Here is a 25,193-nt window from a genome sequence, read left to right as displayed (position 1 = left end):
CACCCTGAATCACCACCTCCTTATATCATCCCCTTCCCTGAATCACCCCCTCCGTGAATCACCTCCTCCCTGTCTCACACCCCCTCCAAAAAACACCACCCCTCCCTGAATCACTCCCTCCCATATTCGCCCCCTCCCTGAATCAACCCCCTCCCTGGATCATTCCTCCCCGAATCACCCCTCCTCCCTGACTCCATCCCCTCACTGTATCACCCCCTCCCTGAATCACCCCTCCTCCCTGACTCCATCCCCTCACTGTATCACCCCCTCCCAGATCCATCCCCTCCCTGATTCATTCCCTCCTTGAATCACTCCCTCCCTGAATCACCACTGCTCCCTAATTCACCCGTCCCTGAATCGCCACCTTTCTGAATCAACCCCCTCCCTGAATCACACCCTCCCAGAATCACCCCCCTAACCTTGTTCGTTCCCTCCCTGAATCACCTCTTCCATTAATCATTCCCCTCCCTGATTCACCCTCTCCCTGCATCACCTCCGCTGCCCGAATCACCGCCTCCCTGATTCACACGCCTCCCTGAACCACCCCCTCCCTGAATCACCCCTCCCTAAATCACCCCCTCCTTGAATCACCCACCCTCCCTGAATCATCCCCCCTCCCTTATTCATTCCCTCCCTGAATCACCCCCCCTCCCTGATTCACTTCCTTCCTGAATCAGCCCCTCCCTGATTCATTTCCTCCCTAAATTACTCCCTCCCTAATTCACACCTCCCTGAATCAACCCCCTCCCTGATTCACCCCTCTCTGAATCACCCCCTCCCTGAATCACGCCCCCCCTCCTTGATTCACCCCCTCCCTGAATCACCTCCCTCCATGAATCAACCCCCTCCCTGATTCATTCCCTCCCTGAATCAACCGCCTTCCTGAATCACCCCCTCCCTGAATCACCCCGCTCCCTGAATCACCCCCCTCCCTGTGTCATCCCTTCCCTGAATCATCCCCTCCCTGAAGCACCCCCTCCCTGAATCACCCACTCCCTGAATCACACCCCTTCCCTGAATCACCCCTTCCCTGAATCACCCCTTCCCTGAATCACACCCCTTCCCTGAATCACCCCTTCCCTGAATCACCCCTTCCCTGAATCACCCCCTCCCTGAATCACCCCCTCCCTGAATCACCCCCTCCCTGAATCACCCCCTCCCTGAATCACCCCCCTCCCAGAATCACCCCCTCCCTTATTCATTCCCTCCCTGAATCGCCCCCTCTCTGAATCACCCCTTCCTGGATCAACCCCTCCCTGAATCAGCCTCTCCTTGAATCACCCCCTCGCTGATTCATTCCCTCCCTAAATTACTCCCTCCCTAATTCACACCTCGCTGAATAAACCCCCTCCCTGATTCACCCCCTCCCTGAATCAACCCCCTCCCTGAATCAACCCCCTCCCTGAATCACCCCCTCCCTGAAACACTCCCCTCCCTGATTCATTCCCTCCCAAATTACTCCCTCCCTAATTCACACCTCCCTGAATCAACCCCCACCCTGAATCACCCCCTCCCTGAATCAACCCCCTCCCTGAATCACCCCCTCCCTGAAACACTCCCCTCCCTGATTCACCACCCTCCCTGAATCACCCCCCCTCCCTGAATCACCCTCCCTCCCTGATTCACCCCCTCTCCGTATCACCCCCCTCCCTGAATCAACCCCCTCCCTAATTCACCCCTCCCCGTATCACCCCCTCCCTGTATCACGCCCCCAATTCATTCCCTCCCTGAATCACTCCTCCCTGAACCACCTCTTCCTGAATCACCCCTCTCCCTGAATCACCCCTCTTCCTGAATCACCCCTCTCCCTGAATCACCCCTCTCCCTGAATCACCCCCTCCCTGAATCACCCCCTCCCTGAATCACCCCCTCCCTGAATCACCCCCTCCCTGAATCACCCCCTCCCTGAATCACCCCCTCCCTGAATCACCCCCTCCCTGAATCACCCCCTCCCTGAATCACCCCCTCCCTGAATCACCCCCTCCCTGAATCACCCCCTCCCTCAACTACCCCCTCCCTCAACTACCCCCCTCCCTGAAGCATCCCCCTCCCTGAAGCATCCCCCTCCCTGAAGCATCCCCCTCCCTGAAGCATCCCCCTCCCTGAAGCATCCCCCTCCCTGAAGCATCCCCCTCCCTGAATCAGCCCCCCTCCCTGAATCAGCCCCCCTCCCTGAATCAGCCCCCCTCCCTGAATCAGCCCCCCTCCCTGAATCACCCCCTCTCGGAATCACCCCCTCCCTCAACTACCCCCTCCCTGAATCATCCCCCTCCCTGAATCACCGCCCCTCCCTGAATCGCTCCTCCCTGAATCACCCCCCCTCCCTGAATCATGCCCCTCCTTAAATCACCCCCCCTCCCTGAAAAACCCCCATCCATGAATCAGCCCCCCCTCCCTGAATCATCCCCTGCGTCAATCAGCTTCTCCCTGAATCACCCCAGCCTCCCTGAATGCCCCCCCTCCCTGAATCCCACCTCTCGCTGTATCACTCCTTCCCTGAATTCCCACCCCCTCCCCACTCTCTGAAGTACCCTCATGAATCCATGTGCTGTTTTGTTTAACAGCCTTCGCTGTCCTGCCACCTTCAATGATTTGGGTACATACATCCCCCCCTGGTGTCTCTGTCCTTGCATCCATTTTAAAATTGCACCATTTAGTTTACCTTGCCTCTCCTCACTGCACTCTTCTCTACATTAACTTCAGTCTGCCATGTGCCTGACCATTTCACCAGTCTATATTCTTCTGAAGTCTGTTGTTGTCCTCGCTACTGCTTATTACATTTCCCAAGTTTGACGTTATCTGCAAAGTTTAAAGTTATGCCCTGTATACCCAAGTCCAAGTTAATAATACCGATAAAAAGAGCAGAGGTTCCAATGATGAGCCCTGAGGAACAACACTGTACACTTCTCTCTAGTCTGAAGGAACTGTTCACCACCAGTCACTGTCCCAAGTCAGTTTTCTATTCACTGGCACTGTCCCTTTAATCTCATTGACTTTAATTCTATTTGTTCTCTTTTATTTTGCATGTTTCATCTGAGGGTAGGTTCTTTTGTTCTCACCCTTACCTCCAGCCGGGGCCTGTCCACTCCCTGAGGCAGGTTAATGCTCCTGCTGTTCGTTCCCTTCAGCATTTCATATGGGTAAATCTGCGTAGGAGATACATTTGACAAAAGTGAAAATGCTTTATCTAGCCGCAGGGCTCTTCCTCAGTGGCCACACACTCACACCTCGAGCGAGGTCACTGAGCAGTGGTCAGGAGTGGGAACTCTGTCAGATTTCATCTTCCCTAGCCCAAGGCTGGCCTGCAAACTGAGCTGCTGGGCTGCTTGTGACCGGACAACACAGCAGAGACAGGAGTCAAGCTTGCTGCTCACAGCCTTGATCTCCTGAATCCAGGGATAGGAAGGGGTTAAAATAACCTCCAAAAAAAATGAACAGGGGCAAAGGACCTTGCACCAAGTTCCACCATGGCAGCTGGGAAGTTAAATTCAATGAATTAAATACATTTGGAAGACAAAGTTAGCGCACCAGATTGTCCTAAACCCATCTGGCTCACTAACATCCTTTACTGAAGGAAATCTGCTGTCCTTATCTGGTCTGGCCTATATGTGACTCCAGACCTTCGCTTAACTGCGAGATGACCGAGCAGGCCACACAGCCGCATCAAACCGCTCCTTTCTCAGGGCAGTTAGGGGTGGCCAATGAATGCAGGCCTTGGCAGCGGCGCTCACATCCCCGTGCATGAATAATAACAAATGGAAAGGTTCTCGTCAATGAATGCTGACCTTCTCCTCCAACATGGCGGGTAAGGACGTGCCTCTGTCCATCCTCCCTGTCTGCGTGTCACCATTCTGTAAAAGTCAGAGCCAACACACACATCCACATCATGCATTATGGTTCCATTCTTTCACCAGGGCATGCATGCTGCAGCCAAGAGGCAAAACTACTGACTGTGAATCAAAGCCGTGAAGGAGGCAAACAAGAGAAGCAAAAGCTGGGTATTGAGAGGAGGGGATGTATCTTTCAGAAGAGAGCGGGACAAGGGGTCATTAAACATAACATTGTACACAATGTAACACTGAACACTATATATGAGTCATTTGGCGCAAGGTGTGTGGTGAGTGTAGCATCCTTTGGAGGAATATTTGGTTCCCAAAGCCCTCCACCACTGGGCTTTTCATCACCTCATGTCTGGGTTTGTTCAGGCCTAACTGATAGAGATTAATTGCTAAGATTAGCCCTTGTAGTTGTATCATGTGACTAGCAGGATGGTGAAGGGTCCATCCCAGAGAGCAAGCTAAGATGGGACATGAGGCAGTGCTTGCACAATGTCAAACTGCAGGGTACGTTTCTGAGGGAATAACAAATCTCAGCAATGGAAGAGATAGTAACAGATGAAGAAGAAATCTAGATACACCCGAGGGAAGAGAGGGTCTCAGCCAGGGTGGTCTTTGTCCGAAGATCGCAAAGAAAGAATTTTTCTGCTACACAGAAGATGTGGAAGGATGCAGTGACTCACCCGGTGCAGTGTGAGCACTGGGACCTGTGCACTGAGGGGCTACAATATGAATCAAAGACAAATAGACAGTGGAACCATGAGCAAGCGATGTTAATTAATGTCCTTTTAGGTGACAGTCACTGATATGAAGAGGGGCCACAATGGGACAAGGCTGCCTCAGCGATCTCCTGGTTAGTGGGGAGGATATTGCCTGTGGATGTGTTTTGGACCACACCATGGACACAGAGAGTGACTGGAGAGATTCACACAGCTTTGGGAGGTGATGTTTAGTGTTGTATTCTGTCCAACCCAGCAAGGGGGATGGACTTTGAGATGGAAGTAACAGTGTGACTGGGTTCTGAAACTCACAAGATCAGCACTGGTATAGCCATATCACTGAGACAAAACTGATTCCTAAAATTGGCCCCACAGGGTCCACAAGTAAATGAGTTTTATTTCTTTTTAAGTCAGTTTTTCCACTAAGAGCTGAATCTTTTCCACTTGTTTCTCTTCTCTTGTTCTGTTCTTGCTTTTCTAACCCCTTTATTTGACATTATTTTGGCTCTCATCTTGTAACCTTTATTCACCTCCCCATATCTTGAACAATATCTCTCCTTGCAATGGGAGTCTTGTACAGCTTCAGTAAGTGTCAGATGGGGCGGAATTTTATGGCCCCATCCTGGTGAGGAGGGGGGGTGGGGGGGGGGGGTTGGCGGTACCGGAAAATCCCACCGGTGGGAGGGGCCGGAAAATTCCACCCATGGTGTCTGGAGGAATCTACCATTGGGAATGACTGATCCACTTGTTTAATATTCAACTGGAGTCATTGAAGCTCTTGGTGAGTGAAGGCAAACCCCCTCTTAGCTACTAGACCATTCTATAAAATCTCACGCTGATACTGCATCACAACAACAACTTATATTTCTGTGGCACCTTTAACGGAATAAAACATCCCTAGGCGCTGAACAGGAGCATCATAAAACAGAGCTTCATAAGGAGCTATCAGGTCAGATGACCAATAGCTTGGTCAAAGAGGTAGGCATTAAATGGTTTCTTGAGGGAGGAGAGTGGCAGAGAGGTGTAGGGAGGGAATTCCAAAGCTTAGGGCCCAGGCAACTGAAGGCATGATGACCAGTGGCGGAGTGATTAAAATTGGGGATGTTAAAGAGGCCAGAATTAGAGGGGTGCAGATATCTCAGAGGGTTGTGGGGCTGGAGGAGATTAGAGAGATAGGGAGGGGTGAGGCCATGGAGGGATTTGAAAACAAGGATGAGAATTTTAAAACCAAGACGTTGCTTGACTGGGACCCAACGTAGGTCAGTGAGCACAGGGGTGATTATGTCAGATCGTACTTTCAGTTTAAAATATCAAGTCGAAGAATGTAACTAAAGAGCAATATAACTGAGTTATTGAATGTATACATCCATCCACTTTCATTGATGGAAACCGTTTACGCCATTTCTCTGGAGTTTCCACCAGTCAACTGGTTGGGAAAGCTTCCGACGGATGATCCAGGTCAGGATCCAGGTCAGGAGCTGGGGACAAGCGATGGGCTAAAGTGTCAATGCTTTGTGTTTTCCTCAACTACACTGTGCATCAAGGCTTAGACTGGCCTTAGACAAGGAGAACCCATCGGAATAAACCCCTGCTTGTGTTGTATCGGAAGATTGACAGTCTAACAGTGTCAGCAAGCTGTCGGCCCACAGACTTGATGATAAATGCATCATCGTACCACACACTCACTGGGTGTCCTAGTTAAACCAGAGACTTCAAAACAAGCACACTTACTGGTCGATTTAAGCAGAAAATAAATAGTTACCTCTACACAGTCAATGTGGTGAGATTAGAGAGATTGTGCATTAAATGGTAAAACCTCCTGAATAAGAGGCTCCAAAACAAACTCTGGGAGAATTACTCTGCTCTCTGCATGTAACAATTCACAAAGAAATGCATTTACAATTAGCTGCGTACAATGCCTTGCATTCTTCCCTCTTTGGTTTCAGTTCTGCATTCAGCCCTTGTTTAACCCCATCACAGAACAGTGAACACAGGGAAATAGACTGTTTAACAGACTACACCACCTGTAATGTTAAGCCAAAAACAACAGATTTCAACACCACAAACTGCTTCCAATATCGCACTAAAAAATCAAGTGTTAGTGTTTAGGTATCAGATAGGAATTCTCACCTCTTGTGCGCAATACATATTCCAGAAGGTTCAGCACTTACCTGGATATCTGCAGAGACAAGGGGAAATAAAGATAAGAATCAGTGTTTGCAGAATCTAAAAATTCTGGGCCCGTTTTCCCCAGATCTGAACAAACATTGTAATCTTTAAAAAAGTAGTTTATTTTCTGCAGAATAAAGCACTTCATACAATTCCACATAAAGGGAGAATGGAACTGGAACCTTTGAGAAAGATTAAAGAATGGGATGCCCATGGGTTGATTTATTTTTAAATTTGAAAGGCTAAAGATAAAGACGCTGTAACTCTCTAAGACACCAATCTGTCAGGCACAATTTATTGCGCTGATATTTTGCCAGAACCTTATCCTCTTAAACAGAAGACAAATGGACAAGATCTCATACTGGGGCTTTCTTAACCAGTATATCTTTGCTCAAATGTTAAGGAGATATTACTTATTTGGTTTTTATGACCATGGTCATCATTAGACATTTAATTCCAGATTTCTATTGAACTCAAATTTCACCATCTGCCGTGGCAGGATTTGAATCTGGGTCTCTAGAGCATTACCCTGGGTCTCTGGGTTATTAGTTCAGTGACAATGTCCAGTGACAATACCACTACACCATCACGTTCCACCCTCAGTCAGTACAGTGCTCCCTCAGTATTGTCCCTCGGTCAGTACAGCGCTCCCTCAGTTTTGTCCCTCAGTCAGTACAGCGCTCCCTCAGTATTGTCCCTCAGTCAGTACAGTGCTCCCTCAGTATTGTCCCTCAGTCAGTACAGCGCTCCCTCAGTATTGTCCCTCAGTCAGTACAGTGCTCCCTCAGTATTGTCCCTCAGTCAGTACAGTGCTCCCTCAGTATTGTCCCTCAGTCAGTACAGTGCTCCCTCAGTATTGTCCCTCAGTCAGTACAGCGCTCCCTCAGTATTGTCCCTCAGTCAGTACAGTGCTCCCTCAGTATTGTCCCTCAGTCAGTACAGTGCTCCCTCAGTATTGTCCCTCAGTCAGTACAGTGCTTCCTCAGTATTGTCCCTCAGTCAGTACAGCGCTCCCTCAGTATTGTCCCTCAGTCAGTACAGTGCTCCCTCAGTATTGTCCCTCAGTCAGTACAGTGCTCCCTCAGTATTGTCCCTCAGTCAGTACAGCGCTCCCTCAGTATTGTCCCTCAGTCAGTACAGCGCTCCCTCAGTATTGTCCCTCAGTCAGTACAGTGCTCCCTCAGCATTGTCCCTCAGTCAGTACAGTGCTCCCTCAGTATTGTCCCTCAGTCAGTACAGTGCTCCCTCAGCATTGTCCCTCAGTCAGTACAGTGCTCCCTCAGCATTGTCCCTCAGTCAGTACAGTGCTCCCTCAGTATTGTCCCTCAGTCAGTACAGCGCTCCCTCAATATTGTCCCTCAGTCAGTACAGCGCTCCCTCAGCATTTTCCCTCAGTCAGTACAGTGCTCCCTCAGTACTGCACTGGGAGTGATAGGCTCAATTTTGTGCTCAGATCTCTGGGGTGGGACTCAAACCCACAATCTTCTGACTGAGGTGAGAAAGCTTCCACTGAGTGATGGATGACCTGGTGAGATGACCGGGCATGCGACTAATGGTAGTTACACAGCACTAACTGCAGTAACTAGCAAACTATGCCTTTTTTTTTTACAAGGTTTCTGTTAAGCTAAATCCTATTTGTAATTGGTTATTGTTCATGTACCAAAACCATTTCCTGTCAATGTAAAATTAAGATTAAATTAAGAGCTGAATTTCTATTCAAGATCAAATTCACTTCTTTGCTTCTCTCTCGTTATATAATATTTGAATGAGATGTTTGCTATGGTTGTAAATCTATGTTTTCTGTTGCTTTTTTATTGTTTTTCCCTCTCTCCCCTGAGTTCCTATGGTGAGAATCAGTGTTCCAACATTCTTGGCTTCCCATCAGAAGTCTCCATTGTCTGGTGGTCAGCAGATGGGACAGGGGAGACTCAGTATATCCCATACCCCTAACCAGTGTTATCATGCTGGGCTATTGGCACATTGCCTTAGCAAACCTGGGAGAGAGGTGTGAAGCCTCCCTTGCACGCCTTTCTCTGTCAGGCAGTGACCGACTGGCCACACAGCATTCTCAGCTTTGTTGTAACGTGCACTGATCATGTCCCATTGGAGTCCAGGTATATGTTAGTGACAACCCCCCCTCACCTGCACTGCTTCTTTTCTCCTGTCTGTGAGCTGTGACGAAGTCAGCAGACTGCAGCTAAGGAGCAAGGAAACACTTCAATCAGCACACTTCAACTTCAAAACATCGCTGACAGATTTAAACCCCTCTAATTTCTACAAATAATCACTTAAGTCGTCTCTAACTTTCAAACCCTGTCTACCAAAATCATCTCTAATTGTCTGTTTCAGAGTGTTACAGCAATCAGCTCCAGGGGTCAGAAAGCTCCACTCAGAGCCCTGCAATTATTTGTCATTTGACAGCGGGGATTAAAACATGGCAAATGATGCAATAAGAAAGAACTTTCTCTAATCAAGCCATGTTCCCTAATGCTTTTATTTTCACTCCCTCTGGGAGATGTGCCTGACTAGTCAAATGCTTTATTCAGGAATGTCTGGAGGAGGCGCTGGAGAGTGCCCTGAAATTTCAGCTAAACACATTGTGTTTGATAGCTGGGACCTTGTTCCTCCTTCGGCCTATAACTTTGGTTCCCATGTGGACCACGACAAGGATCCTCCACCTCCCACTCCAACTTCGTTAGCAGCTGTGAGGAGATATCCTTAACCCTGGCATCAGGCAGGAAACACAACCTTCGTAACTCCCAGCTGCATCTGCAGACCACAGTATCTATCCCCCTGACTACAGTCCCCTGTCACTACCACGTTCCTCTTCGCTCCCCCTCTCCCCCCACTTGAATGGCCTGCACCATGGTCAATTTGCTCATCCACACAGGCAGCAAGAACCTTGTACCTGTTCGATATAGAGAAAGGTTGAGGCTCCTCCAGCACTGCACCTCATGTTCCCCTTACCTGCCTGACTCTCAGTCACATCTTCCTGTCCCCTGACTACTAACCAGACCTAGTGCCACTTCCTAACCCAAGGGGTGTGACTGCCCCCGGGTTCAAAGTGTCCAGGTTACTAACTCCTTCTCCACCCCTGATGCCCCACAGTGTCTGCAATAACTCTGAGCTGCAGTTCCTTGAGATGCAAACACTTATTGTACCTGGGGTTTGCTGGGATTGCAATGCTCTCCATAAACTCCCACATGCTGTAGCACACCACCTGCACTGTCATCTCTATATGTATTTAATCAAGTTAGTTTATAGTTTTAGTCTTTTAACTCAGTACTTCTTCTTCAGTTCTCTGCCCAAAGGCAGGTCTGACCCACAGCGCCATGACCTCCACCACAGATAGGGCAAGGAGGCAGGTCCCGAATCCACCCGAGCCGGAACAGGTATTGAACCACGTGCCGTCGGCACCAAACTGATCCTGGGCCAACCAGCACCCCAAAGAGTCTGAGTTGCTATGGCAACATGCAGGTTTACTTGTATGTTACATTATAATATATCTTTAAAGGGTAGCAGCATGACACCACTTGAAAGGAAGTGTGTCATGTGATCCAGTCTCAGTTTCACTTTGGCCTATGAGCAGAAGGCAGCACGCGCAGTTCTGCTGCTGATGTCTTCAAGCTTTCTATATTTGTGTAGCTGTTCTTATGGGATGTTGCCTGGGCTAGAGAACTTTAGTTATGAGGAGAGATTGGATAGACTGGGGTTATTTTCCCTGGAGCAGAGGAGATTGAGGGGGTACATGATTGAGGTGTATAAAATTATGAGGGGCATAGATAGGGTAGACAGGAAAGATCTTTTCCCCTTGGTGGAGGGATCAATAACCAGGGGGCATAGATTTAAGATAAGGGGCAGGAGGTTCAGAGGGGATGTGAGGAATAATTTTTTCACCCAGAGGGTGGTGGGAATCTGGAACTCTGCCTGAAAGGGTGGTAGAGGCAGAAACCCTCATAACATTGAAGAAGTATTTGGATGTGCACTTGCGATGCCATGGCATACAAGACTATGGGCCCAGTGCTGGAAAATGGGATTAGAATAGTGAGGTACTTGTTTGATCCGCACAGACTCGATGGGCCTAAGGGCCTTTTTCTGTGCTGTCGACCTCTATGACTATGACTATGTGCCCAGTCTAAATAAAATAACCCACAATGTATTTACCCAATCCCTTATGAGTAATCATTATAAAAACACAATATGTTGCAGTCTGGAGCTGTGGATAGTGATGGTAGAGGTTCCAATGTTCTTTCCATCACATGGCTGACCAGGAATCTCTCCCGCTCTTATGTTGGGAGGATTTGCAAGTTTGGCTGAGTTATGAATGCACCTTTCTTGGCCATCAAGTCCTGGGGCAAAATTTTACGGCCCTGTTTCGGCGGGGACGAGGCGGTAAAATGCGGCGAGACATTCTAAACCCCATTGACTGCAGCGGGAACGTAAAATTCCCCTGCCGTAAAATCCTGCCCCTGGATTGGGACTTAAACAGTAAACCTCTGCCTCATAGGCAGGGATGCTACCCACTGTACTCCATAGCTAGGCCTGAGAAAGATTAAAGTAAATATTTACCTGTAACACTCATCATGACAAGTATTGGAGGCAAAAAGCAGCATCTCCTTCCCTCTCTGCATTCAATTCCCACTTGGACCAAATTCCCAGCTTTTACATTCTCTTTACCATGCACTCTGTTTACAGCTACTCTCATAAAAGCTGACTTTAGGAAGCTGGCAAAGCTGGCACGGGCATCAACACCACGGGAACTGGTACTGACGCCATCTGTAATGACAGCATTGGCAAGGCTGGCACCAACACAACTGGCACCTGCATCACCTGCATTGCTGGCACTAGCACTGCTCTGAAACGTGTTTATATCTCCAGTCCCTCTTTTCCAGTGCTGCAGCGGTCCTCAAATAGATGGTCCAAAGCCTGGAGCCCAACACTGGCCACGAACATACTGCCCTCATCATGTACTCACACAGAAATACTCTTCTTATATGGCCCAGCCTGCAAGTCTCCCCTCATTTAACATTTAATATTTGCTTGAAAGCCAATAAAATATTTGAAAGCAGCAGAAGGTCTGATCAATTTATAATCTGATAAATCCATAATTACTCCGGGTGTGTTGACATTCTGCTCTCATGTATAAAAATACTCCCTTTACGACCACTTCCCTTCTCTGCAATGGCGTGAACCTCTGTTGAAGTTAGCTCTAGCTATAGCATGTAAGGGCGAGTTTCAGCATTCTACTGTACCTTTATCTGATATTGATACCTTTCCAATGTCATCTTAGCTCCTTCCTGTCTTATTGCCCTTGAACACAGTTTCTGCTGATACCAACCTTCACGCCGGAGCTGCCAATTCTACAATCCCCGTTTGCGTTCTCAATTGACGTTTGCACAGAATTAAATAGTATCCGTTACAAGACAGAAAATCTGTACTTACCCTGTAGAGGCTATTTCTCCCATGAGTGGGGAGTGAAGGTGATTTACAGGCTGACTGTTGTGGGGCTGTGGGAAACAAGAGGTTTGCAATCATTGGGTCTGTTCCACCATTCAATTAAGTCATGGCTGATCTGCAATCTAACTCCATCTGCCCATTGCACCCGATATCCCCTTAAATATCTTTGGATAACAAAAATCTACCAATCTCAAAAATCAACAATTGATCTAGAATCAATTGTCGTTTGCAGAAGTGAGACCCAAATTGCTATTAATCTTTGGGTGTAGAACTATTTTCTAATTTCATCCCTGAAAGGCCTGCCTCTCATTTTTAGGCTGTGCCCCCTAGTCCTAGACTCCCCAACCAGCGGAAATAGTTTCTCTCTATCTACTCTATCTGGTCCCCTTGATAGCTTGAAAACTTTGATCAAATCACCCCCTCCTCCTTCTCAATTGAATCTCTCTAAACATTTGTGAACACAGTCACACCCTCCCTGGAAAGTTTGTTCAAGATATTTACCAGCCATCATGGGCAGGAGATGTGTCTATGCCCCTTTGCCTCTCTCACATTAAAGACTGCGTCTCCTGCTGTAGATTCATATCACGACAGGGAAAAATTCAAAGGGATTCCAAACATAATATTTCTTCACCGGTTAATCTGTAGGAAGTTCTTAAAGGCAACGTCCTGTGTCATGTGCAGGCTTTGTAAGATTTCAAACAACTTGTGCTCTTGTCCCAAGCCAGATTTTAGAAGAAGCTGAACATTTTTTGTTTTAAAAAGTCCAACAGCAGAAAGTACATTCTTCAGTGAACCATTTCCCAACTGAAGTAGAATCAGTACTTTGGGCTGATGGAGTGTTGCCTGATCTGCTGCACCTTTTCATCCCTTTCCAGACACTGACTGAACCCCACTGCGCTTTGAGCACACTTCCTTTTCTCGTCTGTTCCTAGTTGGACCCTGTTTCCTGTTGTAAATGTTGCAATGAAAGGAAAGTCAGGGGCCTCTGCACTGTTTACCTGGGCACATCCACAGTTACTTTGGCTGCACAGAAGTGGGCCCTGACTAAGCTCAGTAAATCACTGTGTCCAAGTGCTGAAAGGGCTTCAAACTATGATATATGGCACCTTAGAAACTAGAATGCTGCTTAGTTTTCTGTTAATGACTCTTACAGAAACTCCTGGTGGTTCTGTCTGGAAGTGAACGAGATTTCCTCCCTCGTGGTTTCGACTTCTCCAACTCTTCCTTCAAGATTAACTTTCCCAGTCCAGACTGGATCTAGAGCACAACAAACAAAACAGCAACTCCAGTGGAAAGGTATGAAAGTAAGTACGTGTTTGTGTGTATATCCATATGTAACTGTATTCATGTGTGTATATATATATAACGAAAGACCTGCATTTATATAGTGCCTTTCACAACCACAAGACATCTCAAAGCACTTTACAGTCAATTAAGTACTTTTGAAGTGTAGTCGCTGTTGTAATGTAGGAAACGCAGTAGACAATTTGCGCACAGCAAACTCCCACAAACAGCAATGTGATAATGACCAGATAATCTGTTTTATATGATGCTGATTGGGGGATAACTGTCAGCCTGGACACTGGGGTTAATTCCCCTGCTTGTCTTCACAATAGTGCCCGAGATCTTTTGTGTTCACCTGAGAGGACAAACACAAGGCTGGACATGGCCTGTCGCTTGTACCCTGAAATCAGTAATGCAGTACAGAGCCAGGCATTTCCCCCACCTTGTTCAGCTCCTTTCTCTGAATCTCACGCAGTTGTCTCATTCCATCAGTCTCGTCATCATCCTCCTCATCATCCTCATCGTCCTCTTTTGAAGTGACTCTTCTTCTCCATTCTTTCTCTGCAAGGGATGACAGGAAGATATAATAATTTTCATAATGTTACTGGAATTTATTATTAAGTATCGTGTGTGTGTGTTACTTCATTGAATTAAAGGCAGCAGGTCTGAAGGCTTTGATGTGTCAGGAGATAAACTAGGTTTGAAATGTTAAGCAGGTAAACATGGGGGATGTTTTAGAATGTAAGGTGTAAAGGGAACATTTGCATTTTAAATAAGCCAGACTAGCTTGAATTCAAAGGAGGGATGAAATGTTTCACCTAGCCAGGAGAAGTTAAGAAATAGTGTGTTTATTTTCCCCAAAGATTACCAGTAAAATTGGTACTATGAGAGATTCTTATTATTAGAGAGGTAGGCCAGAATTTTCCCGTCGGCGATTTGGGGGCGGGGCCCGCTCGCCGACAGGAAAATGATGCGGGATGACGTCAGGAGGAACCCCCGATGTCATCCCGGTCCCTTTAAATTTTCAGGAAGGCGGGCGGACAGCAAAATCAGCTGTTCACCTGCCGACCTGTCAATGGCCAATTGAAGCCATTGACAGGGTACTTAAAGTAATTAAAGGCCCTGCCCGTCCAACCTTAAGGCTGGCAGGTAGGCCAGGAGCCCCAGCGTGCTTCTGATAATACATGAAACCTTATCCACTGGCGGGATGAGGTTTCATGTTCCTTTTTAAAAACTTTAATAAATGTAATGTGATATTTATTAACAAGTCCCTTCTCGTGTGACATTGTCACATGAGGGGGACATGTTAATAATATTTTTATTTTTCTATTTTTTAAGTTTTTTAGACTGTCACTAATCTCCCTGAGACAGCACTTAGTCCCAGGGAGCAATGCGCTCTTTCGCGTGCATGCACTTTGACAGCTGGGGATTCTCTCACCACCCCCCCCTTCACAGGAAGCGCATAGCCAGACTGTCGGGCAGGCCGCTGGGTGGGCCTTAATTGGCCCGCCCATTCAAAATGGCGGCGGGCCCCGTTTCGGCGGCGGGGATTGGCTGTTTGCCCACCAAGGGCAAAATTCTGCCCGTAAAGTCCAAAGACATAGTGAAACAATGGGAATTTGCATTCAATGGGGAAAATATGTATAAAGGAGAGATGGCTGTGTGTAAGGGCAGACATTCTAAGATCTAAAACAAGTGTGAAAAGCTTCCAGTGTCTAAGCCTCAAGCTGCTGTCTGCAAAGAACTGAAGTTAAGAAAACTCACTTTGAATTGGATTGTTCAGAGTGTCATGTTTCTTTGCCTGGGTCTTTTACAATCTATGTCTTACTGTTGCCTTAACTGGGAATTAGATTAACTAGGGGATTTAGAAGTTATCATAGTAGTAATTTGTAGATCTATGTGTGTGCTTAAAATCATTTCTTCTGTTAATAAAGGTTTAATTTAGTTTCGTAAGAAACCTATAAGACTCAGTGGTCTTAAATCTCAAAATTTATACAAATTGCAAAACAGTTGTGGCAGTTGTTTCAAGTTTCCCTTTGGGATTTGAACAGCTCAGCATTTACCATTGGCTGTGCCATAACAGGAATGTCATTAAATCAACATTAACCCAAAACTCAGCTGGCTTAGGAGATTTCATTACAGTGTTTATCTGTTGGTGGAGTCTGCAAATGAACCAAGCATCACACAGTGCAAACTCCTGCAGCACTCAGATAATTATCCTAGCTTCAGGGCAGTATGGAAAATGTACCATGACCATGTCCCGTCAAACATCAGGGCCCGAGAATTCTGGTTCAGACAGGGTGTGACGCCCCCCCCCTCCCCCCGCCTTGCTGAGCATGTATTCCCATTCCCAATTTACCGAGTCAGCCTGGTTAGAAAGGAGCACATGTGGGGAACTCTGAGGGAGAGCATGGTCATGCTTAACGATAAAGTTGCCAGCCTTTCCTGCCTCAACGCACATGTGAAGAATGGCTGTTTTTGGTGAAGTATTGAAAGCTCATGTTGTGTGTGGAAATCACAGAATTGTTACGATGTAGAAGTAGGCCATTCAGCCCATCATGTCTGCACTGGCTCTCTGAGCATTTTAACTTAGTGCCAATCTCCTGCCTTTTCCCCATAACCCTGCACATTGTTTTTATTTAAATAATCATCCAATGCCCTCTTGAACGCGTCAATTGAACCTGCCTCCGCCACACCTCCAGGCAGTGCATTCCAAACCCTAACTACTCACTGTGTGAAAAAGTTTTATTTCACCTCACATTTGCTTCTTTTGGAAAACAGTTTAAAACTGTGCCCTCTGGTTCTCGATCAGGAACAGTTTCTCCCTATCTAATCTATCCAGACCCCTCATGATTTTGAAAACTTCTATCAAGTCTCCTCTTAGCCTTCTCCTCTCCAAGGAAAACAGTCAAGTGTCTCATCCCTGGAACCATTCTCGTAAACCTCTTCTGCACTCTCTCCAATGTGTTCACATCCTTCCTATAATGTGGTGCCCAGAACTGTACACAATACTCCAGCTAAGGACTAACCAGTGTCTTATATAAGTTCATCAAAACCTCCCTGCTCTTGTACTCTATGTCCCTATTAATGAAGCCTAGAATACTGTATGCTTTAGTAACAACACCTGTCCTGCCACCATTAATGACTTATGTACATGTACACCCAGGTCTCTCTGCTCCTGCACACCCTTTAGAAATGTACCCCAACAAAATTCAGCACCTTGAGGCAAGGCGTGGAGTGAAGCAGAAAGAGGATAAGGCTGAGGATGTGTTGGAGCTAGGTGTACCACAGTGAGGGGAAGAAGGAACATGGATCCAACCCATCAACACTGATTCCCGACAGTATCCATGGAAACACAGAGGACTCTGATGGCCTTCCTGTCAGGAGGAGGAACATATGGAATGTTCAGTCTCTTCCCACCAATAGCGATGAAGCTATAGCAACAATAGAAGTGCAAAAGGATTAGGTGTAACTGAGTGTGCCCACAGATTCTGTCTTACCCATGACAGCAAGTGAGGGAGGACAAGGCCAATATTCTGTCTCTATCTTAGCCGGAAGATTGGGGTCCGGAGGCTGAGCGGCTGGGAACTTGGACGATTCAATGATGAGATCCTCGATATATTTACTCTGTGGAATCACAATCGATGGTTCTGGAACAAGAAGGTAAAACAGGTCACGGACTGAGAGCTTCTGAGCTGATAGAACAAGCTGTTTGCAGTAAGGCTGTGAGAAGCTCAAGGAAAGGATCAATGAAGATGAGGTGGGGACAAGTGAAGGCATGGGAATGAAGATGAGAGAAAGAAAGTCAATGATAGTAGGATGAGCGGATGAGTTGTGTATAGATGTTACTGGTATATACACAGCCATAGGAACAAAAGATGACAAAGCAGATAATAAGTGCTGGGAAAAGGAAGTTTGAAAAGAAACCTGTGAGGGATATCAAAATAAACACAAAAAGCTTTCACAATTATATTAGAAAAAAGATGGCGGGCAGGAGTAATGTGGGCCCCTTGAAGATGGACACCAGTGATATTGTCAATGAAAATATGGAAAGGACAGACATGTTGAATAATTACTTTGCGTCAGTATTTACAGTCGAGGAAGAGAATAGCACACCCCAAAAAAACTAATATTGAATCAGGATAGGGACTCACCCTAATTAACGTGAAGAAATTAACAGGCATGAAGAAAATAATGGCACTAAAGAGCGACAAGTCCTCAGAACCAGATGGTTCCCAACCAAGCATTTTAAAGGAAGTAGGTGAGAATATTACAGATGCCCTAACTATAATGTTTCAAATTCCTCTCGATTCAGAAAGTGTTCCTTTAGATTCACTTGTCACTCCGCTGTTTAAGGAAGGTGAGAGAGGGAAATCGGGGAATTATAGATCAGTTAGCCTAATGTCTGTGTCAGTAAGTCACTAGAATCCATAATTATGGATGGAGAGACTGAACACCTTGGAAATTTTCAACTGATCAGACAGAGCCAGTGTGGTTTGTAAAGGGTAGGCCAGGCCTGGAGAATCTGATTGAATGTTTTTGAAGAGGTGATTTAAGTGGTGGACAGGGAAATGTCTGTGAATATCTGTGGACTTCTAGCAGGCATTTGATAAAATCCGTCTGAAGAGGCAGTTAGCTAAAGTTGACGCTCATGGAATTGAAGGAAAGTTATTGACCTGGTTAGGAAATTGGCTGAATGTCAGGAGACAGAGAGTAGAGATAATAGGCAGCTTCTCTCATTGACAGGACACAAACCACAGACATAAGAAATAGGGGCAAGAGGAGGCCATTCTGCCCTTTGAGCCTGCTCCATCATTCAATATGATCATAGCTGATCTTGTACATCAATTCAATTTTCCCATCCATTACCTATATCCCTTGATTCTCTGAGTTCAAAAACCTATTGATCTCAGCCTTGAATATCCTCAGTAACTATGTATCCAGTGCTGTCTGGGTGAGAGAAGTTTTGCAACCCTCGGAATGGAAAAATATTTTCTCCTCAGTCGGAATTGGTCAACCTTTTAACCTGAGACTACACCCTCTAGTTCTAGACTCTCTAGCCAGGGGAAACATTCTCACTCCTGATAGAACAACCCTTTCCTCCCAGGAATCAGCCGAGTGAACTTTTGTTGCGCCCGCTCCACAGAAAGAATATCCTTCCTTAGATATGGAAACTGAAACTGTGCACATTACTCCATGTGTGGTCTCAACAATGCAGCATTGTGGCAAGACTTCCTTACTCCAACCCCCTTGCAATAAATTGCAATTGGCATTTACCTTCCTAATTGCTTGCTGTACCTGCATGTTAACTTTCTGCATTCCCTGTAAAAGGATTCCCAAATCCTTCTAAATGCCAAATCTAATGGTCTCTTACCATTTCAAAAATAGTGTTTTCCAATTCTCCCTAAAGTGGATAACTTCACATTGCCCCATGAACTGAACTTATCTATATCTGTCACTTTGAAGACTCTTTGTATCTCCTCACAGCTCACTTCCCCATCTAGCTTTGTATTGTCAGAAAACTTGCATAAATTACACTCCTCAAATCATGTTATGTTCTGATTTCTCAGTGGTGCTCACAGCTATGACTTATTGTGCTTTTTGTAATTCTAAGGGGAGTAACAACTGGCATTTATAAGGTCAGAGGTATTGAAGCCACACATGCTGTGTTGGTGGAACAGCATTGCCATGTTGCAGATTCTTGGTGTTGAGCGTCTCCTCGGATCGGGGATTGGCACAGAGCCATAACACAAAGGGCAAATAAGAGATTACTCTGAGATAGGAAGAAACAAAACAGAGTTTACCATTCTGCTTGTAGATGGGACGTTTCCTGTACATATTGGTGCCGATATCTAGAAATAAAATGAAATCATAATGTTGGAATGATCAAATTTGTTAAAGTGCCCGCTCACAATGCCTATCAATGATTACTATCATGCATTATCTGCCGAAGCTACAGTGGCCCATGAGGAAGGTCTCAGGAAATACTTCAGCATTCTTGCACTAACTTGCTTTCTGTGCGACTTCAGTATAACTACGGGAGGTGTCAGCTGTGGCTCAGTCCATAGCACCCTCGCCTTTGAATCAGAGGGTTGTGGGTTCATGTCCCACTTCCGGAAACCAAGAACTGTGATTGTACTCAAAAAGAGTTGCAATCTGTGACTGTTGATAACTCGAAAGAGTTTCAGTATAACTACAAAGCAGTTGTATGGAGCACCATCTCCAACAAATCCCTCCCATATTGCCTGACTCCCAGAGAACAACACAATGGTGATTATGCAACTTTAAATGTTTTAAGCATCAAGGTGACATCAAGAGTGAGAGTAGTTTCAATTTAGCAGCTATCAATTGTGGCTCAGTGGGTAGCACTTATGCCTCTGAGTTTGAAGGCTGTGGGTTTAAATCCCACTCCAGGGCTTGAGCATATAACCCAGGCTGACACTCCCAGTGTAGCACTGAGTGTGTCTTACACTGTCAGAGGTGTTGTCTTTCAGATGAGATGTTGCTTTCTCAGGTGAATGTAGATGACCCTATGACACTATTTAAAGAAGTGCAGGGTTGCTACCCCCAGTGTTCTAGCCAATACTTATCCCTCAATCAACATCACCAAAAGAGATCATCTGCTCACTATCACATTACTGGCTGTGGGAGCTTGCTGTGCATAAATTGGCTGCTGTGTTTCCCACAGTGACTACACTTTAAATATACCTCATTGACTGTAAAGTAGCTTTGGGAAGGCCTGAGATTGTGAAAAGTGCTATAGAAATGCAAGTCTTTCCCTCTTTATCACACTTATATGTTTCTTTGTGTTATTCAAGGGGCTGAGCTAGAAATATGAAAGATTTGAGGGGTCTGATATCTTATTCCACACACTGAGCCTCCCAATGTGCCTCAAGCCACATAAAGCTCCAACCCGGAGTTTTGGATTTGTTAAAACTACTTTTTAACATTCGAAGTAAGAGGGCGTGTTCGTTGCGGGCAGATATCATTTAAGAAATCTTAGGGGTTCACCTGAAAAGACAGACCAGAGAGAAAGAGAAGAGAGAGAGAGGGACAGAGGTAGAGACAAAGATAGACAGACAGAGGAAGAAGCAAACAGAGGGAGAAACACACAGAGGGAGTGACAGGGAGCGGGGCAGAGACAGACAAACAAAGAGACAGACGGAGAGAGGGAGACACAGACAGGGAGATAGTGGAACAAGCCAGAGAAACAGGAAGATATACAGCGAGAGATATAAATAGAGATTGAGAAACAGAGAGAGAGAAACAGAGAGAGAGAAACAGGGAGAGAGGGAGGTACAAAGAGAGAGAGGGAGATTCAGAAAGAGGGAGATACAGAGACAGAGAGAGACATGACAGAGGGAGATTCAGACAGAGAGAGAAAGAGGCAGAGGTTGATTCAGAAACAGAGAGAGACAGAGAGAGATACAGAGACAGAGAGAGATACAGAGAGAGAGGGAGATTCAGAGAGAGAGGGAGATTCAGAGACAGAGAGACAGAGACAGAGAGATATACAGAGACAGAGAGAGATACAGAGAGAGAGAGGGAGATTCAGAGACAGAGAGACAGAGACAGAGAGAGATACAGAGAGAGAGGGAGATTCAGAGACAGAGAGACAGAGAGAGATACAGAGAGAGAGGGAGATTCAGAGACAGAGACACAGAGAGAGATACAGAGAGAGAGGGAGATTCAGAGACAGAGGGAGATTCAGAGACAGAGAGACAGAGACAGAGGGAGATACAAAGAGATAGAGAGAGGTAGAGACAGAAAGAGATACAGAGAGAGAGGAAGATTCAGAGACAGAAAGACAGAGACAGAGAGAGATACAGAGACAGAGAGAGATACAGAGACAGAGAGAGAGACAGAGACAGAAAGAGATACAGAGAGAGGGAGATTCGGAGACAGAGGGAGATATAGAGACGGAGAGAGATACAGAGAGAGATACAGAAACAGAGGGAGATACAGAGACAGAGAGAGATTCAGAGACAGAGGGAGATTCAGAGATAGAGACAGAAAGAGATACAGAGAGAGAGGAAGATTCAGAGACAGAAAGACAGAGACAGAGAGAGATACAGAGACAGAGGGAGATACAGAGACAGAGAGAGATACAGAGACAGAGAGAGATACAGAGACAGAGGGAGATTCAGAGACAGAGAGACAGAGACAGAGAGAGATAGAGAGACAGAGGGAGATACAGAGACAGAGGGAGATTCAGAGACAGAGGGAGAGACAGAGACAGAGAGAGATACAGAGACAGAGGGAGATTCAGAGACAGAGAGACAGAGACAGAGAGAGATAGAGAGACAGAGGGAGATACAGAGACAGAGGGAGATTCAGAGACAGAGGGAGAGACAGAGACAGAGAGAGATACAGAGACAGAGGGAGATACAGAGACAGAGGGAGATACAGAGACAGAGGGAGATTCAGAGACAGAGGGAGATTCAGAGACAGAGATTCAGAGACAGAGAGAGATACAGAGACAGAGGGAGATACAGAGACAGAGGGAGATACAGAGACAGAGGGAGATTCAGAGACAGAGGGAGTTTCAGAGATAGATAGAGACAGAAAGAGATACAGAGAGAGAGAGAGAGAAAGACGAGAGAGAGGGAATACAGAGACAGAGGGAGATTCAGAAATACAGAGACAGAGAGAGATACAGAGACAGAGAGAGATACAGAGACAGAGAGAGATACAGAGACAGAGGGAGATTCAGAGACAGAGAGGCAGAGACAGAGAGAGATACAGAGACAGAGGGAGATTCAGAGACAGAGAGACAGAGACAGAGAGAGATACAGAGACAGAGAGGTACAGAGACAGAGGGAGATACAGAGACAGAGGGAGATACAGAGACAGAGGGAGATTCAGAGACAGAGAGACAGAGACAGAGAGAGATACAGAGACAGAGAGGTACAGAGACAGAGGGAGATACAGAGACAGAGGGAGATACAGAGACAGAGGGAGATATAGAGACAGAGGGAGATTCAGAGACAGAGAGTCAGAGACAGAGAGAGATACAGAGACAGAGAGGTACAGAGACAGAGCGAGATACAGAGACAGAGGGAGATACAGAGACAGAGGGAGATTCAGAGACAGAGGGAGTTTCAGAGATAGATAGAGACAGAAAGAGATACAGAGAGAGAGAGATGCAGAGACAGAGAGAGAGAGAAAGACGAGAGAGAGGGAATACAGAGACAGAGGGAGATTCAGAGATACAGAGAGAGAGGGAGATTCAGAGACAGAGTCAGAGAGAGGGAGATTCAGAGACAGACAGAGAGAGCTTCAGAGAGAGAGGGAGATTCAGAGACAGACAGAGAGAGATTCAGAGAGAGATGGAGATTCAGAGACAGACAGAGAGAGATTCAGAGAGAGAGGGAGATAGAGAGAGATACAGAGACAGAGAGAGAGAGAAAGACAGAGAGAGAGAGGAATACAGAGACAGAGGGAGATTCAGAGACAGAGGGAGATACAGAGACAGAGAAAGATACAGAGACAGAGGGAGATTCGGAGATAGAGGGAGGTAGAGACAGAGAGAGATACAGAGACAGAGAGAGATACAGAGACAGAGAGAGATACAGAGACAGAGGGAGATTCAGAGACAGAGAGACAGAGACAGAGAGAGATACAGAGACAGAGAGAGATTCAGAGACAGAGAGAGATACAGAGACAGAGGGAGATTCAGATATAGAGGGATATAGAGACAGAGGGAGATTCAGAGAGAGAGATACAGAGACAGAGAGAGATACAGAGACAGAGGGAGATACAGAGACAGAGAGAGATACAGAGACAGAGGGAGATTCAGAGACAGAGAGACAGAGACAGAGAGAGATACAGAGACAGAGAGAGATACAGAGACAGAGGGAGATACAGAGACAGAGGGAGATACAGAGACAGAGGGAGATTTAGAGACAGTGGGAGATTCAGAGACAGAGAGAGATACAGAGAGAGAGGAAGATTCAGAGACAGAAAGACAGAGAGAGATACAGAGACAGAGAGAGATACAGAGACAGAGGGAGATTCAGAGACAGAGAGACAGAGACAGAGAGAGATACAGAGACAGAGGGAGATACAGAGACAGAGGGAGATACAGAGACAGAGGGAGATTCAGAGACAGAGAGACAGAGACAGAGAGAGATACAGAGACAGAGGGAGATACAGAGACAGAGGGAGATACAGAGACAGAGGGAGATTCAGAGACAGAGGGAGATTCAGAGACAGAGATTCAGAGACAGAGAGAGATACAGAGACAGAGGGAGATACAGAGACAGAGGGAGATACAGAGACAGAGGGAGATTCAGAGACAGAGGGAGTTTCAGAGATAGATAGAGACAGAAAGAGATACAGAGAGAGAGAGAGAGAAAGACGAGAGAGAGGGAATACAGAGACAGAGGGAGATTCAGAAATACAGAGACAGAGGCAGATTCAGAGACAGAGAGACAGAGACAGAGAGAGATACAGAGACAGAGAGGTACAGAGACAGAGGGAGATACAGAGACAGAGGGAGATACAGAGACAGAGCGAGATTCAGAGACAGAGCGACAGAGACAGAGAGAGATACAGAGACAGAGAGGTACAGAGACAGAGGGAGATACAGAGACAGAGGGAGATACAGAGACAGAGGGAGATTCAGAGACAGAGAGTCAGAGACAGAGAGAGATACAGAGACAGAGGGGTACAGAGACAGAGGGAGATACAGAGACAGAGGGAGATACAGAGACAGAGGGAGATTCAGAGACAGAGGGAGTTTCAGAGATAGATAGAGACAGAAAGAGATACAGAGAGAGAGAGATGCAGAGACAGAGAGAGAGAGAGAAAGACGAGAGAGAGGGAATACAGAGACAGAGGGAGATTCAGAGATACAGAGAGAGAGGGAGATTCAGAGACAGAGTCAGAGAGAGGGAGATTCAGAGACAGACAGAGAGAGCTTCAGAGAGAGAGGGAGATTCAGAGACAGACAGAGAGAGATTCAGAGAGAGATGGAGATTCAGAGACAGACAGAGAGAGATTCAGAGAGAGAGGGAGATAGAGAGAGATACAGAGACAGAGAGAGAGAGAAAGACAGAGAGAGAGAGGAATACAGAGACAGAGGGAGATTCAGAAACAGAGGGAGATACAGAGACAGAGAAAGATACAGAGACAGAGGGAGATTCAGAGATAGAGGGAGATAGAGACAGAGAGAGATACAGAGACAGAGAGAGATACAGAGAGAGATACAGAGACAGAGGGAGATTCAGAGACAGAGAGACAGAGACAGAGAGAGATACAGAGACAGAGAGAGATTCAGAGACAGAGAGAGATACAGAGACAGAGACAGAGAGAGAGACAGAGAGAGAGACAGAGAGAGAGACAGAGAGAGAGACAGAGAGAGAGAGAGACAGAGAGAGAGACAGAGGCAGAGAGAGATACAGAGACAGAGGGAGATACAGAGACAGAGGGAGATTCAGAGACAGAGAGACAGAGACAGAGAGAGATACAGAGACAGAGAGAGATACAGAGACAGAGAGAGATACAGAGACAGAGGGAGATACAGAGACAGAGGGAGATTCAGAGACGGAGGGAGATTCAGAGACAGAGGGAGATTCAGAGACAGAGAGTCAGAGACAGAGAGAGATACAGAGACAGAGAGGTACAGAGACAGAGGGAGATACAGAGACAGAACGAGATTCAGAGACAGAGGGAGTTTCAGAGATAGATAGAGACAGAAAGAGATACAGAGAGAGAGAGATGCAGA

General features: G+C 46.4%; 2 protein-coding genes across 2 annotated transcripts in view; both read right to left on the bottom strand.

Annotated features, from left to right (window-relative positions):
- Nucleotides 1-25,193, bottom strand: part of ikbkb (inhibitor of nuclear factor kappa B kinase subunit beta) — a 505,718-nt gene that overhangs the window by 372,812 nt on the left and 107,713 nt on the right. The window lies entirely within an intron of this gene.
- dmtn (dematin actin binding protein) overlaps nt 1-25,193 on the bottom strand; it is a 90,336-nt gene that overhangs the window by 20,444 nt on the left and 44,699 nt on the right. Inside the window, exons 9-17 of the mRNA XM_078565679.1 lie at nt 19,270-19,317; nt 16,966-17,115; nt 13,908-14,026; nt 13,333-13,438; nt 12,167-12,231; nt 8,867-8,921; nt 6,727-6,734; nt 3,786-3,851; nt 3,066-3,146 (exon numbers count right to left, since the gene is read on the bottom strand). Coding sequence (XP_078421805.1) covers nt 3,066-3,146; nt 3,786-3,851; nt 6,727-6,734; nt 8,867-8,921; nt 12,167-12,231; nt 13,333-13,438; nt 13,908-14,026; nt 16,966-17,115; nt 19,270-19,317 — 698 coding nt within the window. The remainder of the gene's footprint in view (nt 1-3,065; nt 3,147-3,785; nt 3,852-6,726; nt 6,735-8,866; nt 8,922-12,166; nt 12,232-13,332; nt 13,439-13,907; nt 14,027-16,965; nt 17,116-19,269; nt 19,318-25,193) is intronic.

The sequence above is a fragment of the Cetorhinus maximus genome, chromosome 20 (genome assembly GCF_964194155.1).
Source record: "Cetorhinus maximus chromosome 20, sCetMax3.hap1.1, whole genome shotgun sequence".
NCBI classification, from domain to species: Eukaryota; Metazoa; Chordata; class Chondrichthyes; order Lamniformes; family Cetorhinidae; genus Cetorhinus; species Cetorhinus maximus.
The sequence above is the reverse complement of the archived record's forward strand: the minus strand, read 5'-3'. Positions and strand labels throughout refer to the sequence as shown.